This window comes from Chionomys nivalis, chromosome 1 (genome assembly GCF_950005125.1).
Source record: "Chionomys nivalis chromosome 1, mChiNiv1.1, whole genome shotgun sequence".
NCBI classification, from domain to species: Eukaryota; Metazoa; Chordata; class Mammalia; order Rodentia; family Cricetidae; genus Chionomys; species Chionomys nivalis.
In genome coordinates, this window is record NC_080086.1 from 127,971,042 (window position 1) to 127,988,941 (window position 17,900).

At 45.3% G+C, this 17,900-nt stretch overlaps 1 protein-coding gene across 3 annotated transcripts in view; it reads right to left on the minus strand.

Annotated features, from left to right (window-relative positions):
• Crim1 (cysteine rich transmembrane BMP regulator 1) overlaps positions 1-17,900 on the minus strand; it is a 178,656-nt gene that overhangs the window by 22,985 nt on the left and 137,771 nt on the right. For all 3 annotated transcript variants that reach the window (XM_057775644.1, XM_057775638.1, XM_057775630.1), the window contains 5 exons: positions 11,029-11,185; positions 9,025-9,146; positions 7,739-7,948; positions 4,064-4,279; positions 872-1,093 (listed from right to left, as the gene is read on the minus strand). In XM_057775644.1, the coding sequence (XP_057631627.1) occupies positions 872-1,093; positions 4,064-4,279; positions 7,739-7,948; positions 9,025-9,146; positions 11,029-11,185 (927 nt within the window). The remainder of the gene's footprint in view (positions 1-871; positions 1,094-4,063; positions 4,280-7,738; positions 7,949-9,024; positions 9,147-11,028; positions 11,186-17,900) is intronic.

Here is a 17,900-nt window from a genome sequence, read left to right on the forward strand (position 1 = left end):
ACTTCTGTCTAGGAAGCACGCAGACCCCACTGGCAGTAAGTGCACAATTACCTATAATTAACCAACAATAGCATGTGTTTTCATCTGCCACTCTGATTAAGGGTTCACTGTGGGACTGAGATGTGTCTTGTCTCTCGTTTGACTTTAGGATGCAAAACCAATAAAGACAGCGAGGGCCTTGGGAGCCATGGCTGTCCTTGATTAGAGATGCCATCTGTCTCAGCCTTCCTTCTGGTCCCCAGAGCGGCATCTGGCTCATAGCCACAGGACCGGTTTGGTATGGACATTAGGGGTTAATATTCGTATGTCCTCTACTTATAGGATGTGGCACCATGGGCCACAAAGAGGAAAGAGAACTATCATTTATTCAGGTCTCACTCTATGCTCAGGCCACCAATGTGGACAGCCACGTGGCTTAAATAGGATCACCCCACTGCCCCATCAGACAGGAAAAGCCAAACAAAGATTTAATGAATATTTCATATTGAGTTGGTCTCAAGGGAGAGACAAGTTTTATGTAATGAACATTCTCTAATATGGAGAGTAGTATTGGGGTGGCTATCAAAATCAGTCAGGTAGCTAGAGCTATGATATTGAAAAAGCAGAACTGGCTAAGGGTCCCAGTGGAACACAATGGCGCTGTAACGCCATTGCGTTCTGAGACAGCAGCGATTTATTCTCCATGCCCTCCATCTTGGGAGCACATCTCCCTGATCGTTCCTGATTAATGTCCACACACTGCGTCGGTATGGTATACCAACCAGAAAAACCAATTTAAAAAACACTAATGGATCTAAGCAAATGGCTGTCAGTGTCAATTCAGTGGTCACTTGGAGAGATGAAGGCTGTTTGGTCCCCCCCTTGATCTTACCTAGGCAGTAGGGACAACACTGGCCTTTCCTCAGAACAGGTCTTTCACAGGACACGGAAGGGCAGGACTCAGAGTAACAGCTAATGACGCTATCCATGCACACACAGCTGGTGCAAACGTCAGGCTTCCAGGACTCGGCTGCCAGGAATATATCCCCTTCATCATTTTTGCAGTAACTAGGCAGGCTCTCATTATGGGATGTGGAAGGCTGAAGAGGTTCATCTGGAAAAATGAGCATCAGGTCAGCAAAGCCAGCGCTGCAGGCACCAACTACGCACACAGCAGAGTTAAGTGTCACACTTACAAAGACACTCCCTGTCTCTGAGGCTCTGGGTGCCTCATTAAAAAAGACACGGCCGGCCATAAAATTAGGAAACCTGATTCTAGCAAGGTCTTGAGTTTTAGAACACAGTAACAATAGGAAAAGACTTGTCATTGAGACTCTGCCAGGTGCTCGCACAGGGTCTACTCGCCTTCCTTCCTACCTTCAGCAAAGTCTTCATTTTCTGTGGAGGCTCATGGAACTTGGATCACAATGGGTCAGTCAGGAAACCCTGTTCCTGCTTTCCCAGACTCTCTTGCAATCCAGGGAGGAAGAGGTGAGGCCCCTGGTCTAGCTGCAGCTCAGGGTTAATAAAGGGATCTCCAGGGCTGCTTCCGCTTTTCTTCCGAGGGGAGAGGCACTGCCGCCTGCATCCTTCCACGCTCTTCCTACCCTGAAGACTGTGCTGACTGAAGTCACTCACAAACTTATCCTAAGTCACAGAGCCACAGAATCAACGGTGGTCCATACCTGCCTCAAGCTTCGTGTAAGGTCACATAAACCTCTACTAGTTTAAACTTTAGAGCTAGGTTCTCTCTTACCTGCAGTCAACGCAGTCCTAACCATTCAACACTCAAATGTGTCTTCACTGTTCTGCACTATCTAGACACCTGTCTGTAACATTCCTAAGTTGAGACGTTCCCAGTAGTGATGCAAGGCTTAGCAACCCAGATCAAGCATTAGGTTGCCACCCAGGGAAAATCATTTACAAACCATCCGTGGTTGTACTATAGGAAGGTCTCCACATCAGATGACAACTTGAAATGGAAAAAAAAAAGAGTGTCGCCAGGAAATACAGCTAGCTCTTTGGGGGTTGGTAGCCACAGAAATTAATGGCAATTACACCGAAGAAGAAATCTGGGATATGGAACAGTTAGTGGGGTTCTTGCTTTTGAAATGTCACAATATCCCAGGAGTCTAAGAAGAGGCATGGCAGCGGACCAAGCAAAACCAGAATCCAGTCACCTTTCCCCAGTGGGCACAGAGTGGGGTGTTATCTTGTGTGCTCCTGAATCGGGATCATGAATGCTGCTGCCCTCAGCCATGAATGAGACAGAGTATGAGGCAGACGTGTAGCGACCACATGCTACACAAGTTCTAAATGGAGGGAGGACCCTTCTTCCACCTGTTTCATGAGTCCATCACACCCTCCAGTGAGCACATTTGCTCCTCCTTGAAGACTAAGGTAGCTGCTGCCATGGCCCAAGTTTACAAATGAGAAGAAAAGGCTAGGCCTAAGATGGAGTGTCACTCAGCCCCAGAGAGCGAAAGGCAGAAAGTCACAGCTGCCTTGACAGGAACCCGAGGAGCCTCTGCAATGCATACTCTTATTGTGAAGCTGGGCCTAAGCCTGACCTGGGCCTTGTCCATCACCTCTTCCTGGGCTCAGCTCTGAGTGCAGCCAGGTGTCCCATTCAAGAACCTGGGCTCGCGGTCACAGAGAAGTAGCTCCCCCGAACCTCTCCTCGGCCCCTAGCCCCAAGAGTACAGGGCACTTCTTCCTTTCCTCACGTCTTCCGGAGCTCAAGCAGCCCCTCTCGCCGTTCCTCTCTGTGCACCATCACTTTCTTAACGTAGAACCACACTGGCATGTTTTACTCTTTTTTTTCTTTGACCAATGCTTCCCAGGATAGAAGTTATTTTGTTTTCATTATTCTCGGGATCCCCAGGGCTGAGTTCAGGCATTCCGGAAATGCCTGCAAAAATGGATAGACGCTCACTGACACTAACTATTTCCCATCAGGAGGATGGGAACAGTCATAGGTCTTCCTTAATAGACAAACACCAGCAGGACTTGCCTCCATATAACATGTTGATCACGATAAAAACACGGCTGGAACAGGTCACAAAAAGCCTAAAGATAGAATACAAATGGACTACTTACGGTAGACAAGATTTTGCACTAGGCCTCTCTGATGAATATAGTTGCTACTTATACAAATAGATCTGTCCTAAGATCAACTTTGGCTGAAATTTAGTCACTGAGTATAATGGACAGACAGACAGCACAAGATCCCAGACAGCTAACTAGATCATCAATGTAAAAAGAGAAGTAATAAAACATAAAAGTTTATGTTCCACTGAGCAAAAACTCACTGACTGTGTACAAAGAAGGAAAGTGGTTATGGTTTTAGTTGAAAAACTGGGAAGATTAAACACAACCAAATAAAACAAGCTGCTTTGGCAATTTTATGTGTTGAATTAAAATTGTTTTCTAAAAGCCATTTATCCTAGTGTTGCTAGAGTTACTATTTTAGGTATAAAACCAGTAGTGTAGCACACATTTAATATCTCAGCAAGTTTACAACATAACATATTTCTTTTATGACTTGAAATTTACCTGCTAAGGCCTGAGCAATCACAGGAAGAACACAGGAACAGCCCCCATGCACACGCGGGGACACCCACTCAACACTCCTGGTCTTAGCCCATTAATCACAGTTTCGGAAGGGCATGGGCATATTTTTACAACCTCTACAATTTCAAGGAGTTGTATTTATATTATTCACCAATAACTAGCTTTCGCATTTGTTAGAAACAATGTGAGGTGACTTTTCACATGAGCAAAGTCACCTGACATAATTTGGCACAGAGGGGCTGCCTGTACTCTATGGACATCGTCAATGTGAAGTGTAAGGCTAAAGGAGAAAGGGAAAAGCCAGTCTTTCTCTTTCGAAGTCAACTCAGGTGCCATGCATACTGATTGTATTATGTGGGTGACAGAGGGGAATGGATTGGGGAAGCAGGCAGCCAGAGGATCCTGCACAAGTTCCTGGCTTTGGCACAGAGCTCATCCTGATGTCTACAGAACCATCAAACAAAGCTGCATCCTTCCCAGCAAGCCTGTGCCATGCCACCATGCTGGTTACCTGTACACTGGGGGCAGCAGGAGTCCTGGGTGCGTGAGGGGCTCTGGCAGAGCAGTGGTGGGCACACCTCGGTCTCACACAGCACCCGGCCACTATGGCAGGTGCACTGAGTGCAGGAGTCGATGTTCCATGTCTCCCCTTCCACGAAATACTCTCCTCCGGGTGCGTGGCAAATGGAAGGAGTGCTGAGCTCTGGCTTCTGCACCACAAAGTCATCTGAGGAATGACACAGAACGAAAACACGAGAAATTATTCACCCGCAGCTTCTGTAACCGCTGAGGAAATGGGTGGTGTTTGCTCTAAGGGAGAGAGAAGCCGAAGGGCCCAAGGAGCGAGAGAACTCAGCCCTATTCTTATCCCAGGAATAGAAAAGGAAAGAACAAATCCCATGCCTAGAAACGGAAGACAAAGAGCTAATCTCAGGAAGGGAGGTTCGAGTGGCTGAGTTTGTCGATAGTCCTGAGAGAATTCAATAGGAATGAAATTACAGGGAGGCTCACTCGCTGGAGCATCCCGGGGTATGCAGGAGTTGTCTAGAATTGAGATCGTTCATTTACTGAATGCTTGTTATGGTCCAATTATTTCCAGGCTGGGCACTTCTCACTTCTGTATTTCTTTTCTTCCTTTCAATGGCCTTGTGAGCGAGGCACTAGTATTCTATTTTACATATTTTGAAAGCTACCAGTTCGGAGCATTAAGCACAGTCAAGGGGCTGGAACTGAAGTCAATGGTTATTTGGAAAACGGATATGCCTCTAGATTAAACAAAACTTCCAAATGATGGATGTCCTGTCTACTTTATTATCTTGGGATTCTGAACACTTTTATGCTTGGAAATATGGCCCACTGTCAAGGCGCCACACCTCTCCTCAGCCAGTTGCCAGGACCCCAAGCAGGAATGTATCTACAGAATCAACAGTCTGAAACCCTTCACCTGAGACTAAACATTTGGTGGACAGTGCCATCATCAACCAGAGACATGCCCGGAGGCTGTCTTTCCCCAGAGTGGATGTGGATTTGGTCCCTTTGCGAGCTGATAACGATGGGGAGACTTTAATGTTACAATGGCTACAGAGGTACTGGGAGTTCCCATGATGTGGTGATGGGAAGTAAGACAGCACTAACCGTATTCCTGGAGTCCAAGCACAACAAGGACATCAGGAGGTGTTGACAGAGGTGTACCCTGCTGAGAAACGATCTAGAGTCATCACCGCTGGCTTAGGCCTGGAGCTCAGCGGATGCTGAGGGTTGAGGGGAACCACCCTGTCTATGTAGAAATGGTCAGAGTCCAAGCACAGGGCTGTCCCTTACAAAGCAGTATGTGAGGCAATAACGGAATACAGTGGCGTGGGCTGACTTTCAGGTCAGCTTTATCTCATGGGAACTAGGAAAGCCTGGGACTTTGACTAAGCAGACACACTCCAGAAAACCGATGGCTAAAGTGGTGGAAATGAAAGCAGAGGTGGGACAAGACACTCGGAGAGCATTTCCAGTGGCTTAGAGAGAGAGAGAAAATGTCACAATGAAAACCAATATTGGCAAAGATTTTCTGATGGCATTCAGAAAGGACGTTCAGAGGACAGACAACCGACACACTCTGAAAAGCTGATAAGCAGGGGGCGTCATGAGGAGACCTGTGTGCAGGGGTTTTTACCTCCCTAATCTTGCTCTATTATGTTCCTGCTTTAAAGCAAAACACAGTGGCTGAGGGATGGTGAGGAAAAGGTAAAGGATGAGTAGAGGGTGTGGACTAACGCAGAAGACAGTGCTAATTGGCGATCATAAACCCTTCCTTCCTCCCAGGGAACACTGGCTCTGCATGGGAGAAGAAGTGACTGCTCTTTGAGGTAGGAAGGAGCCCACGAGGACAGCAGACCTTTAGGGCTTCCAGTCAGAAGTGGCCACATACAGCAACCCACAAAAGATTCTGAAAAAAACATAACTCTACACATGCCTGCAAAGGAATGTTTTTTTCTGTATATGTATGTACGTTCAGAAAGCCAGTGAGTGCATGTGTGTGTGTAGGTCAAAGGTCTATGTCTAGTGTTTGTCTCAATAGCTCTCTACCCATCTTTCTGTCTGTCTGTCTATCATCTATCTAGCTACCTGTCCATTCGTCCACCCATCCACCCACCCACCCATCTACCCACCTACCCACCTACCCACCTACCCACCTACCCACCTACCCATCTATCTATCTATCTATCTATCTATCTATCTATCTATCTATCTATCTATCTATCTATCATCATGTTGAATGATCTTCCACTGAACCTGGAGTTCACAGACTTGGTTAGATTAGCTGGCCTGTAAGTCTCAGGGATCCTTCAGCCCCTCTCCCCAACAAGTACTGGAATTACAGTCTAAACCACCATCCCTGTTTTTTTGGGTTTTGTTTGTTTTTGAGACAGGGTTTCTCTGTGTAGCTTTGGAGCTCGTCCTGGAACTCCCTCTGTAGACCAGGCTTGCCTCAAAACTCAGAGATCCATTTGATTAAAGCCACTGCCTGGCTCCCATTTATTTATTTATCTATCTATTTATTTATTTGCAAGCGTTTCACCAACGGAGCTTTTCTCAGCCCCAACAATATGTCAGTAACTGTGTGGTTTAGAATTGGCTACATCTCTGAACTAGAGAAAGATACTTCTGGTCCCACTCTGCATTGTGGTTCTGTTTTGATCCATCTCTCTCTATTTCCACCTGCCTAGCTCAGACTTCTTGGCTGAGCAGTAGCTGACACAGAGCCAGGTACAGGTTCCCAGTCACACAAGCCTCTAATAAAGAATATCTGGAGGGAACAAATGATGTTTCTCTCTCTCGGAGAGTTGGTGCAGACACAATCCTATCTCATCGAGCTGCTTCTGATCTGGTGGACATGGTGGTTGCTCACTTTACTTGCAAAATACGTGATGAAGGAAAGAGCTGGTGGAGAACACATCTAACTGCACTAGGGGAAACAAGACTCTTTTTTTGCACTTATGTTCCTCATGCAAAGGTACGGGTGTCACCAATTTGGTAACTGTTGAGAAAGACAGAATCTTATAGCTGAGAGGATCTTTGTGTGCCAGAAGGTAAGGCAGGTGCAGCCTGGTCAGCATAGATTATTCCCCTCTTCTATTCTTCTAGCAACTCACCTTGATTATTATTATTAGGACTAGACTGTTTTGAATTTTGACCATTCCAAATGTCTCCATTTGGCAAGAATGCGACATATCCATCTCTTGAAGACAGAACAACAGCCACAGATTTCAGTAATTCTCATCTCCAGTAATACTTGGTAAGTTATAAGCTTTTATGAAGTAAAAATCTCACCAATCCTATCCAATTAACTAGGGCTAAAGTCTTCGGCCCCAATATGCTAGCAGTGAACTGGAGGGTTAGATTTACAAATCTAAGTCCACAGACCTCTAGGGGAAAAAAAAGCTAGTCCAAAGAGCAATATAACTGAGTAAACCATTCCAAAATATGGAGAACCATTTCCAGAGCTTTAGGATTTTCTTTGGTTTGGGGTTAATTATTCACAGTATCCAGTTCACTCTATGGCTATTAATAACAGAAGCCACAGATAGCTGAGACGGTGTCCCGAGGACAGACCCCACTCTTCCCCAGAGTCACAGGTGGGTGCAGCCCCACAAGGCTGGAGGTGGTGCACGACAAGATGGCAGCCAGCTTTTACCTGTGCAGGACGGGCAGCACTGTCCAGGACGAATGGTGGGGTTGCCACAGGCAGGCACCGGGCAGGTGATGAGGGCACACATTTCCCTTCCATTGTGACAGTAGCATTCCCGGCACCCATCATGCCAGCTTTCCTCATTTTTATGATGATGGCCATCCATGGACAGACATGTGCCTGACAGGACAGGTGGCCCGGCTGAAGGAGGGACCTCTGGACAGACAAAAGGTAGCCTGTTAAAGAATCAGCTATGGCATAGGAGAAACAGCTTGTAGTGCCCTTATGTGGACTAGAACCCAGCCACCAAAAATGAGGCCTGAGGAGGACAGTCGGTGATACAGAAAAGGCCTGGGAAAAGAATTCAAACCAACAGGCACCCACTTTTGAAAACCAAGAGAAGAAAGGAGTTTGTGAATATGTTTCTGACTGGAGGAGTAGTGCTGACTTCCAAATACTTTATACAATAAACAAGCATTGTTTTTGTAATGTTAATATATATGTATATGTATATGTATATATAGAGAGAGACTCATCATTCTAGAAGTTTGGTCCAATGAGGCGATTCTGGGCCCCTTGCAACCACTGGAGTTTTGATTAGTAAGATGGCTGAAGTGACTGACTATACTAACTCCTCCACAGTTTTGTTTACCATGACTCCTCCAAAATACAAGTAAGCGTTCAACTTGGAGAAGCAGGCTACAGGGATCTTCGGCTGTTTGACTGGCATATCTCTGACAACTACAACAATCTGGAAAGGGAGGAAGGGCTAGGACTAAGCTGTTGGTTTAGGGTGCACATTTAGTGGCTTCAGGAATGTCACTGCAGGAGGAAGACTGGCACTGGTGTCACCTTGCCTACATAACGCTCTGGCCTGCTATGGGCTTCTCAAGGCAAGCCTAAATTCTCATGAAAATCCTCTTACTGGAGCAATACCCAGGTAAACAGGAGTTTAGAGACACCCACTCCCAAGGATGTCAATCCGACTCCTGAAGGAATGGTTTCCGCCATAGGCAACGAGATACACTACAGCTGCAGGCTAATGTCTGAGACTAGCAGGGGTGAAGCCCTCTGCAGTGATTAGCCTGGACACTGTGCTAACCACACATGCTCCGTTCAAATTCTGTTTGGAGCCCTCTTAATGCTATTATGATGAAAGACAGAGGGTGTCCTGTGGGAGGGTCCCAGAATGGCACTTGTTTCAGAACAGGCACAGTCACTTAAATCCTATCATTTACAGGACGTCTATCCTTCTGTCCTTCAGGCTGCAAAGAGGAAGGGCTCGCACTTACCTCTGCACTTGCAGAGAAGACAGCCATGACTGTCCTGCTGGAAGCCCAAGGGGCAGATCTTACTGCATGGCAGCTCAGGACATTTCTTACAGCGACAGATGTCACAGCCATGCTTATTCTTCCTGGGTAATTAAAATTTTGCCAGAGGTCAGAAAATCCAGAAGTCTCAAATGATGCCCACGCGCTCAGACCAAGGGTCAATGACGTCATCATTTACGCAGAATGACGGGACACCTGCACTCAGAACTCCTAGGTGAGGTGTAATTAGCTCTCAGGAAGGTTTAGAACTGCTCAAGCGTTTGTGCGCTTCTGGAATGTGGCTGTCCCCAGAGGCACGGGTGAGGGTTTCATTAGAAAGATAGTACTGCAATATAAAGGATGGACGTGCAACTCCAGTGCGCAGAGCGGCTGAGGGACGTGTCACTGGTCAATGTTGAGAGATTAACATCGGGGACATTTTGTTATGGCTGTGTGCTTTCTCAAATGAGAAATTCCATACGCTAGTAAAAATTTTAACTACCAAAACTTACACAACACAGAGAAGGCTGTAAGGACTCTGAGACCTGGGGAGGCTTCACAAATGCTAATAAAAGCCTTAGGCTGGCAAGGCGTTTCAGTGGGCAAAAAAAGAACCTGCCAATGCTGCTGAACGGAGTTCCATTCTCAGAGCCCATAGGGTGAAAGAAGAAGATTAACCCGTACAAGCTGTCGGCCATTCTGCATATGCACACCACCGCACACACACTGCACACACACACACACATATAAATAAATAAGCAAATGTGTATATATTGAAAATGAATAAAAACCTGAGGTGTTAGTGGCTATCAATTATTAATTACTTGCTTTACTGGGCTGGAGGGGCACTTTATGTTTGTATCAGCAGTTAAGTTACAAAATGATTATATCTTTAAAATTATTTTTACTTAGTGTGTGTGTGGTGTTGTAACAGTTCACAGAAGCCAGAAAGAGCATTAGCTCCCTGGAGCTGGAATTACATTATCAGACAAGCAATATGTGCTCTTAACCACTGAGCTATCTTTTCAGTCCTAATAATTACATCTTTATTGGTATCACATTTGTGTCTTACAATTAAAAATAGTATGACTAACACTTGGGACATCTTTTCTGAGACAGGGTCTCATGTAATCTAGGCTGCCTTTGAACTAGATGCAGACTTCACCTCCTGAGTGCTGACATCATAAGCTTTCACCACCAAACCTGTGTTTTTTAAATAGAAACTTTTAGAATAATTTTTTAAACTCAATTATCCAATTAAAATAAGAATTATGCCCAAATTCAACCTAATAATTTTTAAAGGCAGACTAGAAGAAAATGGGCAAAAGAGAATAATATGAAACCCATCTGATGTGAGGCATACACATATATGTATAATCTACACCCCCCCCCCAACCAGAAGTCTAAAACAGAAGAGAGGAAAGGAAAGAATGGTAAAACCAGAAACCAAATGGTGATTTTCTTATCCTTTTCTTTTTGTCTTTCTTTTTTCTTTTTTCGAGGCAGGGTCTCACTATGTTGGTTGGCCTGGAACTCACTTTGTAGACCAGGCTGTCCCCGAACTTGCCATGGTCTGCCTCTTGAGTGCTGGGATTGAAGGTGTGAAGTAACACAACCAGGTGAAAGCAGCTGTTTTTCTGTTTTGTTTTTTTTTTGTTTGTTTGTTTTTGAAGAGCCTATTTTCCCCACAGAATAATCCATATTTGGGTTTGACTTGATAGAGAATATTTAATAAGTATACTTGTACCATCTTCATGTAAAAAACCGGAACTTGATGCCTATATTCAGAGACAAGGATTTCCCTCTTTCTGAATCCCCTAATATAAACCCTCGACTCACACCACCATTGGTTCATTCACACACACACACACACACACACACACACACACACACACACACACACACACAACCCCCGAACACAGGAATGACCACTTCAGCAAGTTACACTTAGTTTCTGAATTGTGGAAAATACAGACCAATACGTACAGAAATCCAAGTGGACAGAACTTGTCGCACACTGTGGGTTTGCATTTCTTGGGCCGTGGACGGCATTGACAGAGTTCACAGTTGTGGGCATCGGTAAAAAAACCAAAAGGACAGTCCAAGGTGCAGCCTCGTTTCAGGCCTAAGCACAGTTCCTCCCCTGTGGAGACACACGGAAGGCATGGTTCTTTCAGAGACAACACACCGGAGAGCATCCCGTGGGGCTTGGATGCCAGCCCTGAATTCTCCTGGCTTACGCAGGGTTAAGCTTCAGCTCTGCCACAGCTAATAGCCGTGTCACGGTTCTCACAACCGAGTTCCGTGATTCGGTGGTGACACACCAAGCAGAGCACAGCTCTGAAGTGGAATTCTGAAGCCTAATTGAATCTGCTCGGCCTGGGACAGAGAGTGGGCTGGTCACCACTAATAAGCAACGACTGGGTGCAGTTTCTCATGGTTTTGGTTAATCGGCCACCTCAAACTACTGATGACAATTTACGCTAAGGTTCAGCAATCAGAAGTTTACAATTCACATTCATTTCAGACGCCTCCTATTGCTTGATGTCAGCGGTAATAGACACCTGAATGCACACACTACACTCCCTTGTGGGCAGCAGGGTCATCACAGAACACGACAGCCCGCGTGTAGCGTTCGGGACTTCTTCCGTCCTTTGACATACGTGATAGAAAGCAAGCAACCGGTGTTATGTGTAGCTCTGTTCGCCCCACTATGCTGACAAACATTCAGGTCTGGAAATGTACTTAGCTGGCTAAAAAAAAAAATCTACGTGGTAGAAGAAATACTCACATTAATGTGTTACTAACAACTATTTGAAATATTTAAGGCGTCGCTTGTTAGCGGAATCCGGGTGATGCTTAACCATCTTCTGCTAGTCACTTACTACAACTATTTCAGAAATTAAAGTGAAACAGGAGAAGCAACGCTCTCAGAGGAAACTCCTGAAGACAAAGCTATTTGAGAAGGCGGCAAAGTTTAACAGAAAACCAGAGAAAATAGCAATGTCAAGGTGGGGTAAACGCGCCTCGGGATGGAAGAGCAATTTGAGGCCCATCTAAATTAAAGGCAGGATTTGAAAGAACATGGGCTGCAAGGAAGGAAGCTGGCGTGGTGGGAATGGCAATACTTGACACTGCTCTAGCGACTGGTGTGATGAGGAACGTGGTCTATTGTCGTGAGGCTGGAGAGTGAACTGCTGTTTTATCTGGGCATCCCGGATGTGCAAACATTGCATTAAAGCACAAGTTGCTAACCAAGCCACATGTTTATCCTGTCCCACAGTCGAGTCTTATAGCCTGAAATTAAACATTAGCTATAACTGATAGGTGAAATGAATCTGCGCATTACATAAGCACTTCTATGATAGACTCTTTTGTGAATCTTAACATTCCTTCCGAATGTAATTTTCTGTCTTTTATAGAGGAGAACGTGATCCATGGCATGGTTTTCTACTTTGTCACTGCCGGAAACTTTTCATTACACGTATTTAGTGTAACCTCATGGGTCTGCATCACACTGTGAGGCAACCGAATACTAATCTGCATCCTTAAAAGACAAAGTCTAAGCGGCTCATTTAAAATTTGTAATCATACGACTTGGAGGCAGGTCATTACTTTCCATCTCCCATTATGACAGGAACGGCGGAAGCAGGACGAGACCCTTGGAAATACGAGTCCCGATACAGAAATCTCTGCTGAGCTGATCCGGTTTTCCTATTATAACGGATTTACCATCAAGGCACCCAGTGGATCGTGTCAGGGAATAGCTGGATCAAAAGCACGCCTAGAGCTTGCAGCGTCAGCATTCTTGGAGAGTGATTTTCTCAAAGCTTTGGAGTGTAGAGACACTTGGTTTTGTGTTTCTAGTCTGTAAAAACGAACCCGTTCCACAGTTCTTGATCTAGAATGCTCTCGACTTACCCCGAACAGCTATGGAAGTATTTGTATGTATGTATGTATGTATGTATGTATGTATGTATGTATGTATCTATCTATCTATCTATCTATCTATCTATCTATTTATTTTTTGGTTTTTCAAGACAGGGTTTCTCTGTGGTTTTGGAGCTTGTCCTGGAACTAGCTCTTGTAGACCAGGCTGGTCTCGAACTCACAGAGATCCGCCTGCCTCTGCCTCCCGAGTGCTGGGATTAAAGGCGTGCGCCACCGCCGCCCAGCTGGAAGTATTTGTCTTTAATTTATCCCTGTGCTATGGTTCGAAAGGAACCAAGGGCCTGTGTGTCCAGAGCTCAGTGGTCAGTCTGCTGCAATCTTTCAGGTGGTGGAAGCGTCCAGCTCTGAGGACTAGGGGAGAGATAACAGAGCAGCACGGACATGTTCTTACAGTTAGCTATTTCCTTCCCCTGTTCCTCTCTCACTTGCTGCCCACCTTACGGTCCCAAGTTTTCTCACCATAATGGACTTGACTGGTCATAAGCCCGAAGGACAGATCCAACCATCAACAGACCCAAACCTTGGAATTTGTGCGCTAAAACAAAACTTCTATAGAAATCAATTCTTTTAGGCATTTTGTCACAGCAATGGGAAGGCAACCAACATGTGAACCTAAGCTGGCTTTGAAAAAGAAAATCTGTAGCACTTAACAAAGGCATAGGACATCCATGAGAAAGTAGGCTCGAGATGCAATTTCGAGCCATTCATCCACTCTGGGTCCATTCACCTGCAGCCTCTAGCCTTGACTAGCTCAGTTTTCCTCCACAACAAAGGAAACCCAGAGCATCCTAGGGCAGTTTCTCTGTCTGTCCTCAGGCCAGGGCCTGCGGTATTTAGCATGCGGTGGGGCGACAGCTAACTGCGGAAGGAACGCATTTATCAATGTTCTTCATCCTCTTTCCACCAGGTATTGCTGCATTGGTAGAGGAGTAACAACTTGGTCACGCTTCCTCTGATAATACGGAATAGTTTTTAAAACACTATCATTTGTTAAACATCTCAAAACAACAACAACAACAACAACAACAAAAAGACCGGATGGTAGTCCTAGATCCATGCTTATCAATGGCAGACTGTCCTTAAAGGAAATGTACTATCAAACAGACAGATCAGGAGGTGGGGCTTATAAGTTTGTTTACAAAGTTTTAGCGTATGGCTTATGGCAATTATGTGACACTGGTGGCTTCCTGTGCTACTATTTTTAAGCATTGTGAATTTTCTGTGACCTAAACGGCTTTCTAATTGATGGAAGCAATTACCATGCAAGAGAAAGTGATAAAGAATGGCAAGGCACAGGGACTGTACACTGTGGCTTGTCAATCGCAAGTACACAGTAGAGTCCTTTCATCCTGGAAAAGAGGCCAAGAGATACCCGCCGTCAGTGACCGCAGCACAACCTGCATGTGCACACACAGAGTAGATGCATGCTGCGATACTTCAAACTTGTGAATACTGGAGTGTCCTACCAACCAGGAAGTTCCCGAAACTCTTGGACCAAGACATTTGAATATGCAAATGTTGATCCCAATTGTGCCCAGCGAGGTGGTGTCATCTGAGAAATACAATGATATAAACGGTGGAGCTTTTCACCCAGATACTTCATGATGGACACACTGGCTTCCTCTTCTTTGCTTCTATCAGCTGTATATGTCTGAATCCGTTTCCAGATAAAAAAGTATTATCAGTTCCTAAAACTAAACAATGCTAAAACTGGGAAAGAGGTTACCAATATCCAGTCAAACTCATGGCTTTAAAGCCATGGGCAGTAAGATATTAAAAGATCGATGCCTTTCAACCAATATGCAGTTTGGGCAGTAAAGTTGAAGCATCTTCATCTTCCCGACAGCAACAAACACTTTGGTTAAAAAGTTAATGTTATTAATGCTTATGTCAGCAAAGTGTTGTGTTATTAGCTTCTGAGAGAGTCTTAGCTCTGATTTTGTTGCCACTGCACTCTCTGGCATTTCTTATCATAATTTTTCTTAATTGCAAATGTGTCTCTGAGAAACTGAGGCACCAAGGGTGCAGCTTAACAGTTTTGCACGCATGCTACTGTTGCAGGTTAAAACATCAAAACACCGCTATGTTCAAACAAGCAGACCTCCTTTGTTTTGTATTTCCCAGGTACTTTATTTTTGTGTTCTGAGCCGTGAACCAATGTTTGCTGTGTGATGAGTAAGGGCCTCGTCCACTAAGAAACATGTCGGCCCTTGATTTTTTTCAGACAATGTTTTGCCATGTAACTTGGTCTGTACTCAAATAAATGATTCAACTGTCCCTGTTTTTAGAGTGCTAGGATTACAGGTATGCACCACCATGCCTGGCATGTGCCACATGTGTCTGAAGAACATGTTTCTTTAAGGCTTTTAAGTCTAAACCAACTGCCTATAATGTTAAATCTAAAGACAATTTTTATCATCTTTGATAATTTTTATTAAAAATCTTTTATAAAAATGATATGTCATTTTTATAGTCTTAGCTACAGTAGGCACTCAATGAGTGACCAACGGATCAGGAAGGCAGGGGAGATATTGGTGTTGACCTTATTTTCTCTGTGTGTATGTACACACACACTTATGTTTGGAGCCCAGAGCTCACTATCAAGTGTCTTTTTCCACTGGTCTCCACCAGGCTTGTTGTGAAGCTGGCCGAACCTGGAGCTCAATGACTGGCCAGATAGGCTGGTCATGAGCCCCGGGATCCTCTTGTCTCTGACTCGCAGGGCTGGGATCACGGACATACACTGAGATGCCCAGCTTTCTGTGTGGGTGCTGACTCGCAGGGCTGGGATCACGGACATACACTGAGATGCCCAGCTTTCTGTGTGGGTGCTGCACACCCAACCTCATGTTCTCATGCTTGTGTATCAGGTACTCTACCCACTGAGCCATCTTCTCGGGCCCTGTTTTAGGAAATCTTAATGCCAACAGGAGTTAGGTATAATGTCCAAAAGAAACTTAGGTAAATAGTTAGGACTACTGAATATAAAAGGTTTTAATAGGACACAGGAAAAAATAATGTAAGGCAGATGAGTATATAATGAGCTGCTACAATGGGGAAAAGAATCAAATGCCCTCGTGACTACAGGGAGCTATTTCAGTACAACCAAGAAGAGGAAGAAGGTGAGGCACAAACGTGCAAGTGACAGGTTGGTTGCGGATGGGTGTGTCCTGAAAGGACCAGAAGATCTACAGGCAGGTAGGTGAGGACCAAGGAGGAGGGGGCTGGGTAGCCACCATGTTAGCAAGCTTGGGTTGAAACGGATGGTATGAACAGCTGGTGTGTGCAGCAAACAGCTACCATTTGCCAGCTAATAAAATCTGCTTGGCATTGGTTCCCTTAATCCTCAAAATACCCCAGTACTTAGGTCCTGGTGTCCGTCCTCTATAGAGGAGGATACTGAGTAAAGCACTCCTCCCAATCCCTCCGATGTAGTCTGCTCTACCTCAGAAGCATCAGGATGGCTCACAGGAGCAGAGGGGCAGAGGCAAAATTCATGCATCGACTTGTGTGCGATCAGACAAGCTGGTAACTTCGGTTTTAAGCCTTAGGTTTAGGGGGGCGGTAAGTGGACTGCCAAGACCAAGCCAGGGCCAGGCAGCTGACTGGATCAGACAGCCCTAAATCCAGAGGCATCCCTGATCCCGAAGGGTCTCTGCTTCTTCATCTAGCTGCTCAATGTAGAGCAAAGATGGAGAACTGAGCATGCCCTGACAGAAGGCGGGGACCCCTACTTCTGTGTGACCGAAAGCTTGAATCTTCAGGAAGCAGAGAAGAGTTTTACTCTTGTAAACTCCAGCACTGGGTATTTTGTTTTGTGTTTTGGCAACTGGAGATTTTTCCCTCATGTCACGTGTTCCTTTCACCATGGTGGTCCGAACATTTAATGTATTATCTGAACCACTGCAGGTGGTGAAGGAAAGACTGGATATTTCTAAAAGTACGTAAAATTTGCAAGTACTGAATGTAATATTTTTATGTAAAAAAAAAATCACAGACACAAAATACAACATTTTGTATATATTTCTTTTTAAATGTAAAAGAAAAGGAAGTTTATGGCAAGCAGTGTCCATAGTGATGTCGCTGAGAGCGTCAGACTACAGAGGGCAGAGCACATGGGGGCCGCTTCCTCAGCCTCCAGCTTGAAAGCCTGGCCACAACAGCCTTTCGGTTGCCTCGGTGACAAATGTGGAAAGCTGCTTCTTCAGGTTCAATGGAGTGACAGGAACCTGCCATGGCTGTGGCTGGGTGGCCAAAACTTTGTAACAAAGCCCAGGTGAAGGGCCAGCGAGGTAGCTGGTGAACGCGATTCTATATTTTTAGGTTTCATAGAAGTTCAGGGGAAAAAAAACTAGGTCCGATCCCATACTGAGAAAGAACGTGTAGCTCGAGAGGCTCCAGGAGGCTGCAGTGTAAACACTCCATGACACAACTACCAATTATCGTGGTGTTAGGAAGACAAGGTTGGCGATTTATGTAAACACACGAGGCTGCCAAGGCAATTCCGCAGCAGACTTGGCTTTCCCAAGGAACGTCTCAGAGGCAGACATGCACACAACAGGGGCTGATTCTTACAGGGTACAGAAGCAGGTGCAGGAAGGCAGGACCACCCTAGGAGGCGGAGGCTCACCTAAAACCCTAAGACGGCAACAACTGCCAGTATGTCGGGCTTCTGAACCCTGGAAGCAGTAACCCACCATGCAGAGGGCATGGTGGTAGTGTGGGTCCGGAGTACACGGCACTATTCAACTCCTAGACACATTTTATCATTCATCAGAAATACCGGCACAAACGATGACTTCTTACAGTTGAGAGGCACCTTAAACCAAGAGAGCTGATACCCAGGAAGTGTACGTTCTCACCATCAGTCAGTCCAAGCCTCTAAGCCCAGTATAATTATACCCCGA